This window comes from Neodothiora populina, assembly GCF_041146345.1.
Source record: "Neodothiora populina strain CPC 39397 chromosome Unknown canker_contig_14, whole genome shotgun sequence".
Taxonomy (NCBI): Eukaryota; Fungi; Ascomycota; class Dothideomycetes; order Dothideales; family Dothioraceae; genus Neodothiora; species Neodothiora populina.
In genome coordinates this window covers 446,017-461,782 of record NW_027191408.1, presented here as the reverse complement: position 1 = coordinate 461,782, position 15,766 = coordinate 446,017, and the positions used below count along the sequence as shown (strand labels likewise).

The 15,766-nt window shown below is 50.8% G+C and overlaps 7 protein-coding genes across 8 annotated transcripts; 6 read left to right on the top strand and 1 right to left on the bottom strand.

The window, feature by feature from the left end:
• Positions 1-77: 77 nt before the first annotated feature.
• On the top strand, positions 78-898 carry AAFC00_002127 (uncharacterized protein; the record flags this gene model as incomplete). The annotated part of the gene is made up of 2 exons (XM_069341407.1): positions 78-798; positions 858-898. The coding sequence occupies 2 exons, from the start codon at positions 78-80 to the stop codon at positions 896-898; spliced, it is 762 nt and encodes a 253-aa protein (XP_069201482.1).
• Positions 899-1,026: 128 nt separating this feature from the next.
• Positions 1,027-1,491, bottom strand: AAFC00_002126 (uncharacterized protein; the record flags this gene model as incomplete). Its single annotated transcript, XM_069341406.1, has 3 exons — positions 1,027-1,182; positions 1,238-1,348; positions 1,426-1,491. 3 exons carry the CDS (start codon positions 1,489-1,491, stop codon positions 1,027-1,029), a joined length of 333 nt encoding a protein of 110 aa, XP_069201481.1.
• Positions 1,492-2,234: 743 nt separating this feature from the next.
• AAFC00_002125 (uncharacterized protein) lies at positions 2,235-3,104 on the top strand (the record flags this gene model as incomplete). The annotated part of the gene is made up of 1 exon (XM_069341405.1): positions 2,235-3,104. One exon carries the CDS (start codon positions 2,235-2,237, stop codon positions 3,102-3,104), a length of 870 nt encoding a protein of 289 aa, XP_069201480.1.
• Positions 3,105-4,478: 1,374 nt separating this feature from the next.
• Positions 4,479-6,949, top strand: AAFC00_002124 (uncharacterized protein; the record flags this gene model as incomplete). Its single annotated transcript, XM_069341404.1, has 6 exons — positions 4,479-4,631; positions 5,246-5,366; positions 5,423-5,469; positions 5,523-5,623; positions 5,683-6,730; positions 6,785-6,949. 6 exons carry the CDS (start codon positions 4,479-4,481, stop codon positions 6,947-6,949), a joined length of 1,635 nt encoding a protein of 544 aa, XP_069201479.1.
• An 864-nt stretch (positions 6,950-7,813) lies between these two features.
• On the top strand, positions 7,814-8,949 carry AAFC00_002123 (uncharacterized protein; the record flags this gene model as incomplete). 2 transcript variants are annotated; one of them, XM_069348639.1, is made up of 4 exons in its annotated part: positions 7,814-7,831; positions 7,968-8,258; positions 8,330-8,398; positions 8,455-8,949. In XM_069348639.1, 4 exons carry the CDS (start codon positions 7,814-7,816, stop codon positions 8,947-8,949), a joined length of 873 nt encoding a protein of 290 aa, XP_069201477.1. The 2 variants fall into 2 exon arrangements, with proteins under 2 accessions (XP_069201477.1, XP_069201478.1); XM_069341403.1 differs by lacking the exon at positions 7,814-7,831 and having other exon boundaries at positions 8,076-8,258.
• Positions 8,950-9,558: 609 nt separating this feature from the next.
• AAFC00_002122 (uncharacterized protein) lies at positions 9,559-11,523 on the top strand (the record flags this gene model as incomplete). The annotated part of the gene is made up of 2 exons (XM_069341402.1): positions 9,559-9,621; positions 9,676-11,523. The coding sequence occupies 2 exons, from the start codon at positions 9,559-9,561 to the stop codon at positions 11,521-11,523; spliced, it is 1,911 nt and encodes a 636-aa protein (XP_069201476.1).
• Positions 11,524-14,127: 2,604 nt separating this feature from the next.
• Positions 14,128-15,072, top strand: AAFC00_002121 (uncharacterized protein; the record flags this gene model as incomplete). The annotated part of the gene is made up of 4 exons (XM_069341401.1): positions 14,128-14,283; positions 14,406-14,723; positions 14,798-14,890; positions 14,959-15,072. 4 exons carry the CDS (start codon positions 14,128-14,130, stop codon positions 15,070-15,072), a joined length of 681 nt encoding a protein of 226 aa, XP_069201475.1.
• Between the last annotated feature and the right edge of the window lie 694 nt (positions 15,073-15,766).

Sequence of the window (15,766 nt, the reverse complement as noted above, 5' to 3'; positions counted from 1 at the left end):
TCCGCAATCCTAAAACCCCTCGACACCTCTCCTCACACCTCACACTTCGCACCGTGCGCCTTGAGCACGCAGCAGCAATGTCTCTACAGCGTTCCACAACAACCGCCGCGGCTTCGGCCTTGTCCATGTTCAGATTTGCCGCCGGCTCTTCCTCAACAGCGGGTCGTCAATGTCAACGATGCTTCCGACCCTTCTCATCCTCGCACATTTCCAGACATTCACCGCGGCGCCAACTCCAAACTGAGGCTTTCCGCCCCCACTCGCTGGAATCAAGCTTGCCTCCTCCCACGAAGTCCGCCATTCAAAACCCCTCCATCGCCCACTCCGTCTCCGGACTCGATCAGCCATGGACACAACACTCGGAGCTCCCGTCACGCGAGCAGTCTGCCGCGACGCCTGTTGAGAACGACCCTCCCAAGCCCTTCTCCCGTGTGGCAAACACCGCTTCCTCATTCGCCGCTTCGCCGCAACCACCTGCCACCAAGCCCAGGAAGAGCAAGCTACGACCGCGAAAGGCCGCCATGACCCTATCGTCCAAGGCCGTCGATCAATTGCGTCTGCTGCTCGATCAGCCAAATCCACAGCTCATCCGCGTTGGTGTGAAGAACCGTGGCTGCTCAGGCTTGGCCTACCACCTCGAGTTTGTCGACAAGCCTGGCGCCTTCGACGAGACTGTCGAACAAGATGGCGTCAAGGTCTTGATAGACAGCAAGGCTTTGTTCAGCATCATCGGCAGCGAGATGGACTGGGTCGAGGACAAGCTGAACCAGAAATTCGTCTTCAGAAACCCCAACATCAGTAAGTTTGCCCCTCCATCGACGTCACCCGATTTGTCAATATACTGACTACTACCTCAGCTGAGCAATGCGGATGTGGGGAGTCATTCAGTATCTCATAGTGTCTTCTCTGCTTTACCCTTGAACCTTGATTATACCCTTACATTAGAGGTCACGAAGGCCCAGAAGATTTCTTTCATAGATTATGATATACCACTTTCCAGAAACAGTATCGAGAAGAGACCTTCAACTAGTAAACACCTGGCTCAAAATCCACCACTCTGACACCCTCAACAATGTCTTTCAAGCTTGCAACAAACTCCAAGTGTGCCGGGTCCTTTTCGAGATAATACTTTCTGTCCCCCTCGTTTTGGAACTCCGAGATAAAGCCATGAGTCAAACCGCCCTGTGTAGCAAATCGTCAATTCCTAGTCCTAGCCTTCAGTAACAAATAAAATCACCTGTGCACCCTCGGGGCTGTTATCCTTTCCTCCGCCGTAAGACTTGACATACGGCTGCTTGCTGGTCGGATGCACGCAGTTGTCCTTGAGCGCAAGCATACGTCTGCACGCCTATTAAACCTGTCAGTCCCTCGTGATATCCTCGTTACCACCCAATTGGCAGCTTATTTCTTGTAGGGTATATTTACATCCTTGACCACTTCCGGTTTGGCGGTGGATTTAAACTCAAACAGGACTATGTGCATAATCGTCATCTTTGCGGATTTCTGGGGGAGGGAGTTGCTAATGATCTCTTGAGGGGTTGACCTGAGTATGGCTGCAATTGCTTAGTTCAAGAGTTAGAAGATGTGTGATGAGGACAGAGGAACGGAACAACTGATTGATTGATTGCTAATAAAGCTGAGAGATAATAGTGCTTGCTGGATATATCGGTTCTTGGTCCTGTCCTTCTGCCGACTCGGCTGTATGCATAACCGAATCGGTGTGGAAAGCATGACGTTCACGAGAGAGAGATAACCCCACTATGTTGCGATGCAGCTAGCCTCTTGCTGTCACTTCACTCCTCTCGGATATATGTGGAAATAATGTCATGTGCAACTCTGAAACTCATTATATGCATATAATAAAATGGCATATCTATAATCCTGTGTATCGTGGTGTGTCGCCAGTGTTACAGGCAACTCTGCCATGCACTCTTGCTAAGGTACCTAAGGTAATCAGCAGTGTTTTGGTTGCATGTCGCGTCTGAAGCAGAAGCCTTTCCTTCCCCGTTTACAGCTTGGTGCTTGGCTTGCTGAGTCCTAAACATTACCTCAAGCTAAATCTACATACTTCTGATGCTCTAAAGTGTCTTTGTATAAATCAACATAATACACCGAGAAGTTTCTCACGTGTCAATATGCCAATAGGTATGCTGTGACCGCAACACGTGTGCTTGATTCGGGATTTCGACCGAACCAATAATTCATCACCTCAGGAGGTGCAACAGGCGTTACACATGGCACATTCACAGAACCCTATCGTGGTGGACCTGGTCATACGCTTTACCGTCTCGGAAGAGGACCTGATCATTCGCATCGAATCAGCGCAGACGACAAGTTCATTATCTGTCAAGCAAAAGATTCGAAGACAGGCGTCAACAGCTATCGCAGGCAAACGGCTACGCCTCATCTTCGCAGGTCGCTTTCTCCCCGACACTGCCGCATTATCAAAATGTATCACTATCCCACCTCCTCCGCCTGCGCATGTGAACCATGATGTCCAGGGCAAAGGGAAGTCGCCCGCGACAGCCTCATCTACTTCGCAAGCACCACGAGTCATTGTGAATTGCTCGGTCGGAGACCTTCTGACTCCTGCAGAGCTAGTCGCTGAGTCCGAGGCGGCTGAGGCTGCGGACGCTGTTCTCGTCGAAGGCAGCGCGAGTGCGACTTCAGATGTGAGCAATGGAGAGGGGTCAGCATCGAAAACCACAACAGCGCCGGCGCCACGCGGGTTTGATCGATTGCTATCTCAAGGCTTCAATCCGGCCGCGGTGGCCGAGATGCGTGCTCAGTACCTTCAGATCTTGTCATACACTCGCACGCCAGATACTATGCCATCTGGTGACGAGTTGAGAGTACTCGAGGACCGGTGGCTAGACAACAATGACGCGCGCGGCAGTGGAGCCGCTGAAGGCGGCAATGAGGCTAACCCCGAAGACGGTGGCCTCGAAGATATGCTCTGGGGGAATATCATTGGCTTCTTTTGGCCAGTGGCGATGGTGCTATGGTTCAGAGAAGAGGGCATGTGGACACAACGCAGAAGAATATCCGTCCTTACCGGCATGCTCGTGAATCTGACGTTTGGGTTCCTGAGGATTGCCACTTAGTATACCCCAAATGCATCATCGGATTATCTTCCCGGCCCCAGATGCTACAATATCGTCAAGATAGTGCAGCGACACTATCACAGATGGTGGTTTCATCTCGCATTCAGTAGTGAGCACATAGTGGATGCCAGACGCCACATGGGATCATTCAAGATAAACAGATAACGAGTCATCTGCGCATTCGGCCCTGCTCTTGTGCCCAGGATCTGTATTCCCTTGTGAGAATGGATCGCCTGAGCTGGCCGAAGATGGACTAGCTAATCATGCAAGTCGGATGCAGTGCTACAAGAACAGGTTTCGAACGCTGCATCGAACATTCCATCTCAAACAGCGCCATCACAGTTGTGTGCAGGTTTCAGCGACGTGCTGAGTACCATTGGTGCAACACTTTGACGGAAATTGCCCTAACTTGTACATTGCACGGGTCCCCCACCGTTCACCACTTCTTGACATGTGAATGGTCGCGGTCAACGCCGCTTTGATCCTAGGGCAAGGATACGAGAGTGCAGAATGTCTACAACGCGGGTTGCAATTTTGTTGAGACACGTCTTGAACAAAACATATACAGCTCGAGAATGAGGCTCTACTGTCGTGGTGTGCTTCCCACAGTAGTGTTGTAACGATGCGTTCGCGTCATGTGCCACATCGTAGCATGCCTGTTTATTGTATGCGTAAGGTATCTTCGAGGGGGCCTGACTCTGCTAGCATCATGGGTACGGTAGGGTATCTGTATATGGAGAGACGGCATAGTTGGAATTGCTTTTACATAATAGCTCCCTTTCGGGATCGCTGATCCCGGTCAATTCGCAGGGTCCCGGTCATCCGTGCTCCGATCATTTAGCGATATCAGATAGCCTAGAGTAACGTTCTGTTCAGCCCGTTCAAGCATCCAGTAGGATATGCGTGTTGCGCCCAGCAGCGGGACTAATTGATGCGCAAAGATGATAGCCATACGTAAAAGCTTAATGACTCAAACATATGTGCTGGGATAAGCAATCCAATCCAGGACATACTTTTTCTTTCCTCTCCCCACGATGTTCACGAAGCTTATCAAGTGGGCCGACGAGGCGCTCCATAGGGTGAATATGCTGGCCAACCCGAGCCGACGCTTATCACACACCATTGTCGAGGTCCCAGCGTCTAGACCACAGCATAAAGCTCGTTTACACCCACCACATGGTGGACTGCCGTTCGACCAGTCGCTAGAAAACTTTACTTTTCTTGCCTCGCTTTGGGACTGGTGCCTCTTCTTTTTTTTCGTTTAAAACTGCACTGTGCCCAAGCTCTATCCATCTTTGCTGGCCAACCCACGCTTCTTGCGTTTTCCCCCATACCCCAGTGCACTCACGAGTCAAAACATACTGCTAAGGCATCATGTCTAGCTCTTCGCACGATATCCCCACACACTCCCAGCAGCCTCGCAAGTCGTCCGCGACCGAGGTGCATGGTGAGAATGCCCAGAATGTCGTTGATCTGAGTGAATTGAATGGAGAAGACCAAGCCCTCGCGCAATTTGGCTACAAACCGGTACAGACATGATCTTCTCTTTCTTGCGCCCTTTGACCCTTTGCAATCGCACCTGTGCTCTCGCCGAGTCTGTTCTTGGCCATGTTCATCACCCGGACATCGACCCATTGCGACAAACAAGCCTTGCGACAAGAAATACTGTTCCCTAGCGACAAGACCCTTGCACTCTAAATAACCAAGCAACGACTACCAAGCCTTGGTGCCACGACATTCCAATGCGACAAAATCATTGTTCAACGCCAAAAAGACATTTTACTGCACGACTACTTGGGGTGAAAAAAGTATACAGTACAAAATCGCAAAAGCAGTGCTCTCGTCGTCTTACGCCGAAATAATTGTCTACACGCTCTCCAACGCGACAAGGAAAATGCTGTGTCAGTTCGGCCAAATCCCACACTTCGTTCACACCGGACGGGCAACTACCCCAAAGCGCCATGACCCGTTCTCTCCCTGGCGCAACTGCGGACTACAACAGACCACGCTATGAACCCTATCAACCCCACGTGGAGACGGCCCAACGCAACAATCACCAGGGAACCAATGCACCAATACTTTGATTTCACCGCAATGGATTGATATGCAAGGACAAGTTTACTGACTCATAACTACTAAAGGTCTTCAAGCGAGAATTCGGTTTCTTCGCCACTTTTTCTTTCGCCGCTAGTATCTCGGCCTGCTTTGCGACCATTACTACTACTTTCTCGTATCCACTTTACGCTGGTGGTGCTGCGTCAGGTCAGTCGATCAGTACGGTGGCTAGGTATACGAACCCAATGCTGACTATCGCACAGCCGTTTGGTGTTGGCTCATTTCCGGCTTTGGCTGCATGTGCATTGCAGTATGTTGATCCCGAATTAGTAAACCACTTGCACATCTCTGATATCCTTCTAGGCCTCAGTTGCTGAACTTGTCTCGGCTTATCCGACCGCTGGTGGACTCTACTTCACTGTATCGCGTCTTGCACCTCCGGAGTGGATTCCTTCCATTAGTTGGTATGTGCTGCTATAAGGTGCTTCTTAAAAGGGTCAGAATGTACTAACGTTACCAACAGGATCACTGGTTGGTTGAACTTGATTGGTCAAATCTGTGGTGTTGCATCGACGGAGTATGGCTCGGCCAGTATTCTTCTTGCCGCAGTCTCCCTTGGATCAAATGGCAGATACACCCCTACTACGAACCACACCGTAGGCGTTCAGGCCGCACTCACTGTTTTCCACGGATTCGTCAACTCCCTCAACACCAAATGGCTGGCTAAGATCACGACGAGCTATATTGTTTTCCACATGCTTTCAATCGTCACTTGCAGCATCGCACTCCTAGCAATGTGTCCCGACCGCCACGATGCTACATACGTATTCACCAACGTCACCCCTGACTCCGGCTGGTCACCAAAGGGGTTTTCCTTTCTTTTCGGCTTCCTTTCGGTTTCTTGGACCATGACTGACTACGATGCGACTGCTCACATCACTGAGGAGATTGATGAGCCAGAGAAGAAGGCTCCTTGGGCTATCTTCCTTGCCATGGCGCTCACCTACATCGTTGGCTGGCTCTTTACGATTGTCTTGGCCTTCACCATGGGCGAGCCTACCGAGATTCTCGCCAGTGAGCTCGAACAGCCTGTGATTCAAATCTTCTACAACAACCTCGGTCGTGCTGGTGCCATTACTTTCGCTGTCTGCGCCTTCGTTATCCTGAACTCTTGCGCGATCGCTGCTCTGCACTCCCTCGCTCGTACTGTCTTCGCCTTCTCCCGCGATCGTCTTATCCCTGGATCCCGCATTCTGAAGATTGTCGACAAGAGGACTGATACCCCCATCATCGCTGTCTGGTGGTCTGTCTTCTGGTGTGCCGCCATCAACCTCATTGCTCTGGGCTCTTACGAGGCTGTCTCCGCTATCTTCAACGTGTGCGCAATCGCAATGGACTGGAGTTACTGTATTCCCATTATTTGCAAGCTCATCTACGGCAAGTTCCAGCCTGGTCCGTGGCACATGGGCAAGCTCTCTACGGCGGTCAATGTATACGCTTGCGTCTGGACTGCTTTCGTCTCGGTCATCTTCCTGTTCCCTACCTATTATCCCGTCACTGTTGACACCATGGTAAGTCTTTGGATCCCGTCTAGCTTCGTTGTACAGCGGCTAATTTCACAACAGAACTGGGCTATCGTCGTCCTGGCGGGTATCTTCGTCCTATCCACACTTTGGTGGATGATCAGTGGTCGTAAATTCTACATTGGTCCCATTGCTGAGACCCAAGTCACCGAGGGCGTCATGCCTGAGAAGGAAGAAGAGCACATGGAGAAGTCCGCTCTGTCATAAGCTTTTGGCATTTGACAATGACGATATAATCCTTTTAGTATTTTTTGTACAGTCTATTAGAAGTTGATGAGGAGCAAAAGTTGCTTGAGGTTGTATATAGCTGCCGACCGGTGGTGTCAAACAGTGTTTTCTTTCATCGCCTTTGCACTTTGGTCGCCATGGTTGCATCTGCCAGTCGTGGACGCTGAACACCGGCCGCTCATAAGATACAATACTGTGGCATTTGCAAACTCATCTAAATTGATGTGGTACCAAACTCAGCTTTGGCTAGGACTCAATTCTCTACGCATTTGGAATATGCACCATGACGTGACCCGTGCGCTATCGTGCAAAATGCCGGCACTGATCCATGTTCAGTATGAGGTGTTCTGGAACTACCTTATCTATCGTTATATCAGCCAGAACCCTGATGAACACTTTCCTACCCGACATCACCACGTCTCTCCCTCTCTCTCCTAGTTATGGTGAATCAAGCAGTCTTCTGGTCGCCTTCCTGTGCAGATTCCTCCTGACTATGCATATGCATGATGACGCAGCTTGCAGGACCCGGCGGAAGCCGTGTGCTCTCGACCTGCGTCCTTGCATAAGACCACTGCCTTAGTATTCCGTGACAGACGCATGCGCATGCATGTATGTGGCGAGCAAATAGAGAGTGGGCCAAGGGAGCTCTAGGCGCTTCGCTGTTGTCGAACCGGTCAGAGTCGGAGCCCCTCCAGCCTTTTGCTAGCTGACACTTGCCGTGCTCGCCATAAGCCTTCGCGCCGTGGAAAGAGTTGCTTCCGCCGGTGCCCTGGGAGTGAGTTTCCGCGCCTCACGCCATCTAACTCACTGTTGTCGAGTAATTTGTGCTTTAGTGTCGCTGCTATGGCCGAGGATTTTGCGGTAGGTGCTTCTCGTCTCATTGATCTGCTATCTCGCTGTCTTCAAACTTTCCATTCATGAAGACAATTCGGCCATCTGATCACGTTTTGAACATCACCTAAACCTGCACTTTTCTGAAATTTTTAAACACAAAAAGGAATTAGGCCTTGAAGGGTTCAACAAGGCTACGGACAAGTTATTCGATCGCACGTACGACAAAGTCAGCGGAAGCAAAAGCAAAAGTAAAAACAAGGGCAGAGAGAATATGAGCAATCACCAGAGATATGCTTCTCAACCTCCCTCGCACCGCGGCTATGACGATGATCCGCACAACGAATACGACGATGCTGAACCATGGGGTCCTGGAGGGCGATATAGAGGGAATGATCATTACGAGCCAGTAGCATATCAGCAACAGAATTACTTTGATCAGCCGAGATATCCCAATGTAAGCCCAGTATCGTTCAAAAAATTCAAGTGGGCGTGATGTATTAAGGAGGGGCTGATTGAGTATCAAAGGATCGTGTACCGCAACATTATGATGCTCTGCCTCCAGCTTCGACACAAGAGCAGGCTGCGCCATACGTGGTAAATCTACTTCTCACAGATACCTTTGCGGACGAGCAGACTGACACCAGATACAGGCTGCAGGTACGACAGCAGGTGCTTTAGCCCCTTACCCGCGGCGACGTGATGACTACTATCCAGATTACGACAATGAGGACCGTCGAGTGCATCGATCGTCACGCTCTCACCGAAGGCGAGACAGCCGGTCGTCCTCTCGATCACGATCCAGATCCAGGTCTAGGTCTGGTGCCGAGCGTCGCTTCAGAGACGTGCCTAGTCTTGCGTTCGACAAGAGTGAGCTTGGTATCGGAGTCGGTATTGCTGGCGCGTTGGTAGGAGGATTGCTGGGACGTGAAATGGGGGATCACAAGAAGCGAGGGACGGCTTTGGGAGCTGTCATTGGTGGCATAGGGGCCAATATCGCTGAGCACAGGTGGAAAATTTACAAGGAAGAGAAGAGAGCAAAGGAACAGGCAATGGAGGATGCATGGTACCAACGACACCCGGAGGAGCGTGCGTCTGCTTATGCGTATGATGATCGCAGTAGTAGACGCCGAGGACACAGCAGATGATCAGTCGATGGTAGACCGAGGTGTGTATCGTTCCCGGTCATTCTGGTGTTGTATGCTTTCTTGTCCTGATAGGGTGCAGAATAACCCCAGTGCGTTCAGATTCTATATAGCATTATCACGACGTGACGTATTTTGATGAGGTATGCCAAAAGCACACATGATTTGCCGATCCCCCTTTGACAATGGCAACCAGTGTAGATTGCTTGTAATTTCACAGCGGAATGATCACTTCCACACAGCGAGTGAGTATCACACTATCAAAACCGTCAAGGAATGCTCACAAAACATCGGCGTGTATAGAATTGGACAGGGTTCCCCTCGTACGCCTTCGACTTTCTCGCTTCCTCGGATTCATCCTGAACGTTTGATGAGCTCTGTTGTTCTGTTCCTGGACATGAACGTGTCATGTGTCCATCTTGAAACGTATGTTGGAATCGTGTAGTGGTCTTATCGGACGCCCTGTCATCAGCGTATATACTCCGCTTGGCAAGATATCGCGACTCCGATTCCCGCTTGACGTGAGGGTTCAATCATTTACACGAATGGAGCAAGAGGAGCGATTGCCATAAAAATACATAGAAGTGATCAAAAAAGGGACATGATGGAAATATGCAAAGCACAAGGCTTCCATCTGTACCTGCACGCAAGGATGGAAGGATAATAATACATTTCGTAAGCCCTTTGATCAAAGATCAAATATCGCCACCTGCTAATCACATACATCAGGACTACGATTGTTTCTACGCATCAGTAGTCGAGCACGAGAACCCTGCACTTAAACATTGTCCTCTAGCAATCCAGCAAAAACAAATCATCGTGACATGTAACTACGAAGCACGTCGACACGGGCTACACAAGCTTCAACTCATCACGGAGGCGAAGAAGCTATGTCCCGATGTCGTGATTGTGCTGGGCGAAGATATCAGTCGCTTTCGGGACGCGAGTAAATTGCTCTATCGCTATCTCAAGCAGTTCTCTTGGAACGGCAAGGTCGAGAGACTTGGGTTCGATGAGGTCTGGTTGGATGTCACTGATATTGTGGCTTATAACTTGGACCTGCTGAATCGTCATGCTCTCCAGTCGTCGTTTTTCCAAATTGTTAAAGACGATCCTACCCAGGGATTTGAGTTTGATGCGACTGCGTTTGCTGGATACTCTTACCCAGAAGAACAGACATCAGCTGCGGCAGATCATGGAAACGAAGAGCTGGAGATGCGTCTTCGTCTCGGCTCCCATCTTGCAATGTATATACGCCACAGACTTGAGGATGAAAAGGGCTACACTGCTACTGCTGGGATTTCAACATCCAAATTACTGTCTAAACTCGTCGGTAATCTACACAAGCCTAATGGCCAGACGACCATGGTCCCTCCTTATGAGTCCATAGGCGGTACAGACAGCAATGTTACCACTTTCATCGATGGCCACGAGATCGGGAAGATACCTGGAATCGGCTTCAAATTAGCACAAAAGCTCCGCGCAAAAGCCCTTGACCGACCCGCTGATTTCGATAAAGGGTTGGTATACGGCGGCACTCTAGAAAAAGTCACAGTGCGCGACGTCCGCCTTCACCCCGACAGCAGCCCAGAGAGTCTAGAGAAACTACTCGGCGGGCCTGGATCAGTACACGGGATCGGACTGAAAGTCTGGCAGCTGCTGCACGGTGTAGACGACACTGAAGTGTCATGGGCTCGACTCGTACCGCGACAGATTAGCATTGAAGACAGCTATATTCGTCTCGACACGTTGGCTGAGGTCATCGCCGAGCTCACCAATCTCGGTCGCAGTCTGCTCACGCGCATGCGTATAGATCTCCTCACGGACACCGACGAAGACGACGCTACAGGAGTACCAGATGTCTCTCCGGACGGGCAATCAACAAGCCCTGAAGAGGAAAAGAAGCAGCAGCAGCCGCAGCCACAGCGCAACATCACAAGCAAGAAATGGCTCGCGCACCCGCGTACAATTCGTCTCTCCACACGTCCCCGCTCGCCTCTAAACCCAGACGGCACACGCACGCGCAACTTCAAACGCATATCCCACTCGGCACCACTGCCGACTTTCGTCTTCAACCTCTCCAGCTCAATCGACGCACTCGCCGACAAATTAGTCCTCGAAGCACTGATCCCCGCCTTCCGCAGACTGCACCCCGAAAAGGCCGGGTGGAATCTGAGTCTGGTCAATGTGGCTGTGACGAACATGGCGGAGACGGCGAGCGATAGTAGCAGGACTGCTAGTGGGAGGGATATTGGGAATATGTTCAAGCGGCAGGAACTTGTCTCGAGTGAGTTTCGGATTAGGGAGGATCGGAGCTTGTCGCCGCCTCTGGGCAGGGAGTCTGAAAACAATGATAGAGCGGAAGCGCCATCGTCGGATGAGCGAGGGGGTCATGAATTGGATGATGGACACAGTGGTGACATGATTGCAGATTTCAATGAGAATGGGGATGAGGATGACGACGCTCGATGGCACGGCGAAGATGAGGAAATAGGCCAGAGATGCGAAGTCTGTGGTCAACATGTGCCTCCGTTCGCATTAGCAGCACATCTCAGATTCCATAGTCTAGGAGATTGATGTATTGCCCGACAAGTCCTATTGCTAATCGCTCATCATATCTAGTGCCTCGAATGCTCCTTATATTCAGGGCCTTCGATGCCCGCTCTGCGGTCGCCATTGACCTTCGTATAATAATTGGCAAGCACATCTGAGATTCTATGGTCTAAGACTATGATCTTGATGACCCGCAGCCCCTGCATTGCTCTCTAGATCTAGTGCCTCCAATGCTCGCTCAGTAGTCGCAATCACCTTTGTCAAGACATATCAAGCAGCAATAGAATTGTCTAATGCCATTGATGCTTGCTCAGCAGTCGCCATTAACTTCACAGCGCTGGCGGTGCATCCAAGAATCTATAGTCTATGAGATTGATCTCGTTGTCCCACATCCCTTTGCCCACCTCTCTCTCTCTGTATCTAGTGCCTTCAATGCTTGCTCAGTAATCGCAACCGCCTTTTGAATGATAGATAGAGCATCAGTAATAGTAAAAGCTATAGAAAAACCTCGGCGCCGAGGTACGCCGATGTTGGGCTTATCTTGACTTCATCTCGTGAATCCGATCCACGAAGTTCTCTTCAGTTTACTACGAACCACTGATATACGACTACGAGTTCATCGATCCTTCCTAAACCGACATTGAGCTCATCCAGAATGAGGTGGCGGGTAAGGAGGTTATGTCCTCTCAGGGCCACGGCGCTAGTACCACCGCCGCCACCATTAAACCACAATACCATGAGGCAGCCAGACTAGAGAGAATAGACAGCAACAATGAGATGCAAGAGAAAAAAGATGAAAACTCTGCTACGACCAGCCTGCTCCTTTTCCGCCACTTAGATAAGTGTTTCAGGTTTGGAAAAGGGGGCTCTTACAAAAAGAAGTTCGATCACAGAGCGAAGGACTCGCCTTTCCTCTCTCGTCGACAGTTCGCCACCTACACATACACATCCCCCAGCTATCTGATTAACCGGATTCACTTTGTCTTCACTTACCTTAACCGGCTTGTCGATAGCGCTAGCGATATCGCCCTGTCGGTATTACCTCTTTCTACCTCTTCTTCATCATCATCATCTTCTTCTTCTCACTCACACGCACACCTACTCACTTATCCTTTGATAAGTGTCACTCTGCTCGTTAATCGTATACTCACACCACTCATTGACTCATCCATCCTTTCTCCTACCCCTCAAGATGCCTTGCCGTCTTGACAGACATCGCCACGTTTGGCCTGAAAAGGGTCTGCTCACCGTTGATAAGTGCGAGCGCTTCTGCGGATACTGCGAAGAAGATGAGCATCGCAACCATGAATGGAAGTACCCTTGGTTCTTGCGCAGGCATGTGAAGACCATTCACTGCAGAAGCGACGGCGATCATCCCGACGTTACCGTCTCTAAGGATTGGTATGTTCTTCTTTTGCCTTCCTTTCGTCGCAGACCTGTGTGTGACTTACCTTTGATTTCCTTCGTTAGGTCTGGCATGATGCCAAGGAGACCCCGTCTGCCTTCCCGTCCCAAGAGATCTTACAGGAAGAAAAAGACCGTCGCCACCGCTGACGAGAAGAAGAGTGAGGAGGCAAGCCCAACCCCTGCTCGCCGCAGACTTGTCAGGGGTATCAAGGGTGAAGGCACCGCGGGAAGCCCATCTACTCTACCACGCAAGCTTGTCGAGGACAAGGGCAATGGCATCGCTGAGAAAGCACCAGCCCCCGGCCCCATCTCAATTCCAGCGTAAGTCCCGTCATGACCTTTGAAGATCGCTGGCTGAAGGTGCTGATTCGACATGTAGCATGTGCAAGGGCAAGGACGAAAGCGAATGCAAGGACCCAATCGCAGGCGAGGGATTAATTAACACTGAGATGGAAGAAATGACCATCTCGAGCGCCTCCTCTGTCATCGAAGCCGGTGAGCCTGGCAACCCCAAGGAGGACATCAAGAGCAACTTCGCCATTGCCCTCAGCGACCTTACCCGTCAAGGCCTGCTCGCTGGACTCGCCGAGAGCGACATGAGTAGCATCTTCGTTGGTGAAGCTGATCGCTTGTCCTACATCGCTCTTTTGCAGAGCTCTGATTCCGAGGACTTCTCCATTTTCGGTTGAAAACGTGAGCGTGGCTCCGTCTTCGAGTGAAGGTGACATTATGGTAGCCATGGCATTGAACGGCGTTACTGAACTACATCTCCTTGATTGACGGAAGAGGTGGACAGGAGCAATGGTACGACAGTCGTGTTACAGGCATGTGAATGGAAGCTGGACTTTCTCCTCGCAAGAAAGGGGCCTTGAGGGCATTTCCGATCGTTTTTCTTTCTTTCTTTTTCTCTTCTTTGATACACTTTCACTTCTACTCAGCTGTTCTGAGATGCATCAGACACAAGCATGTTCACTCTCTAGTAGCAATCAGATTTTACACTTTTAACCCAAATGACCGCATTGTCGCAGCCTGGTGAATGTATGTACAGCAATTAGAGCGTGCCTGCCTTACAGCAAGGAAAATGCTGGGGAGGGACCATGTCACGTGCAAGCTCGGACCAGCAAGATCCGGAAGGTGCTTCTGCAACGGATTGAATGTACTGCTGCTTTGGCGCTCTGGCACCTCTCTATACCGCAAACCGTCATTCACCCGTCTTCAGTCATGCTGTCTGGTCGTATCGCAGTCCGCACCGCCCGCGTGGCAGGTTTCCGTGCCCCAATCTCCGTCAGGTCCTACGCCGCCGCCGCCGCCAGCTCTGCCTCGTCCAAGCCTCCGGTCGCCCTCTTCGGACTTGACGGCACCTACGCCAGCGCTCTCGTACGTACATCCGAAGATGCAGGAGAAAGAAGGAATCGAGGAGGAGAAAAAGCAATGGATATGGAGGGGGAGAACAACGCGGGATTCGGAACATGTATCTGACGCTCCATCGTGTCCCACAGTACACCGCCGCAGTCAAGACGCAGACCCTCGACAGCACTGCTCAGGCACTCGAGAAGCTCGCCGCTCTCTTCAAGAACGACGCCAAACTCCAGGAGATCCTCACTGCTCCCACTCTCAGCGCCGCCGACAAGTCCCAGATTATTGCCGAGCTCCAGAAGAACATCAATGTTGCCGACAAGGGTGACACTGTCAAGCACTTCCTCGAGACCCTCGCCGAGAACAACAGACTGAGCATCCTTGGGGGTGTTGCCGAGCAGTTCGGTACCCTCATGGGCGCTTTCAGAGGCGAGATTGAGCTCGTTGTCACCTCCGCCGCTGTATGTCGCGTCCGACCGGTCCTGCAAGAATAATCACGACTAGGGAGCATATACTGATCAGTTTTGTGTTACAGCCTCTTGACGCCAAGATCCTCCGCCAGCTCGAGACTGCCGTCTCCAAGTCTCAATACGTTGGCCAGGGCAAGAAGCTCAAGGTCGTCCCCAAGGTGAGTCCCTTCATGGCCGCTACCAATGCCACAGTCCTGCAGCGCAAGATACTAAGAACATCCGACAGGTCAACCCCGACATCAAGGGAGGTCTTGTCGTCGAAATTGGCGACCGTACCATTGACCTCAGTGTCTCCTCCAAGATCGCCAAGATGAACAAGCTCCTCGCCGACACCTTGTAAACATGTATATTAGATTTCCTGCTCAGTAGCGCCAATAGTACGCACCACGGTGTGATTGATGCTTGACAACTCTATCAAAAACTACCCATGTTAGCCAAAGTCCAACCTGTTAAATTTAGAGCCAAAAGTCTGACTTTGGTCGTACGATATCTACAAGAGAAAAGTGTTGATGATTCGGTGGTGCCGCGGAAGTTGCCTTGCTATGAGAGACCTATGAGTCCAATTACGCTCCACAGTACCTGTGATTGCAGTCGTCGTCTTCGAGCCAATGCAGCATTAAACTGGACAATCGCGCCATCTCTAAGAACATAGTAGTGAATCTAATGTATAGGACCTGAAGACTTGAAGAGTAGATATACAAGAGCGTCGAGCATTCATGTACAGGTCAATGCCGTAAAACATAATCTCGTCCCTGTGTTCTGCCATACCCTGTATCATCCGTAGGTCAAGTCGTTAGGCTACGCTCACACAATTGCATTATGTTTCTGGAGTGTCTGTTCTACTTTTTCGAGAACCGCGGAAGAAGCAGTGTGACAAAAACCCGCGATCGCTGCTGCCTTCAATAATGCTTGCCTCAGACAGGGGGCGGCAGCGGCGGCAAAGAGTAGGAAACAGTCGGACAGGTGGGATTTGATAGACACAGCGCGCAGAACAATTGGTGTGGGAAAGAAGAATACACGGTAAAGGTGGTTAG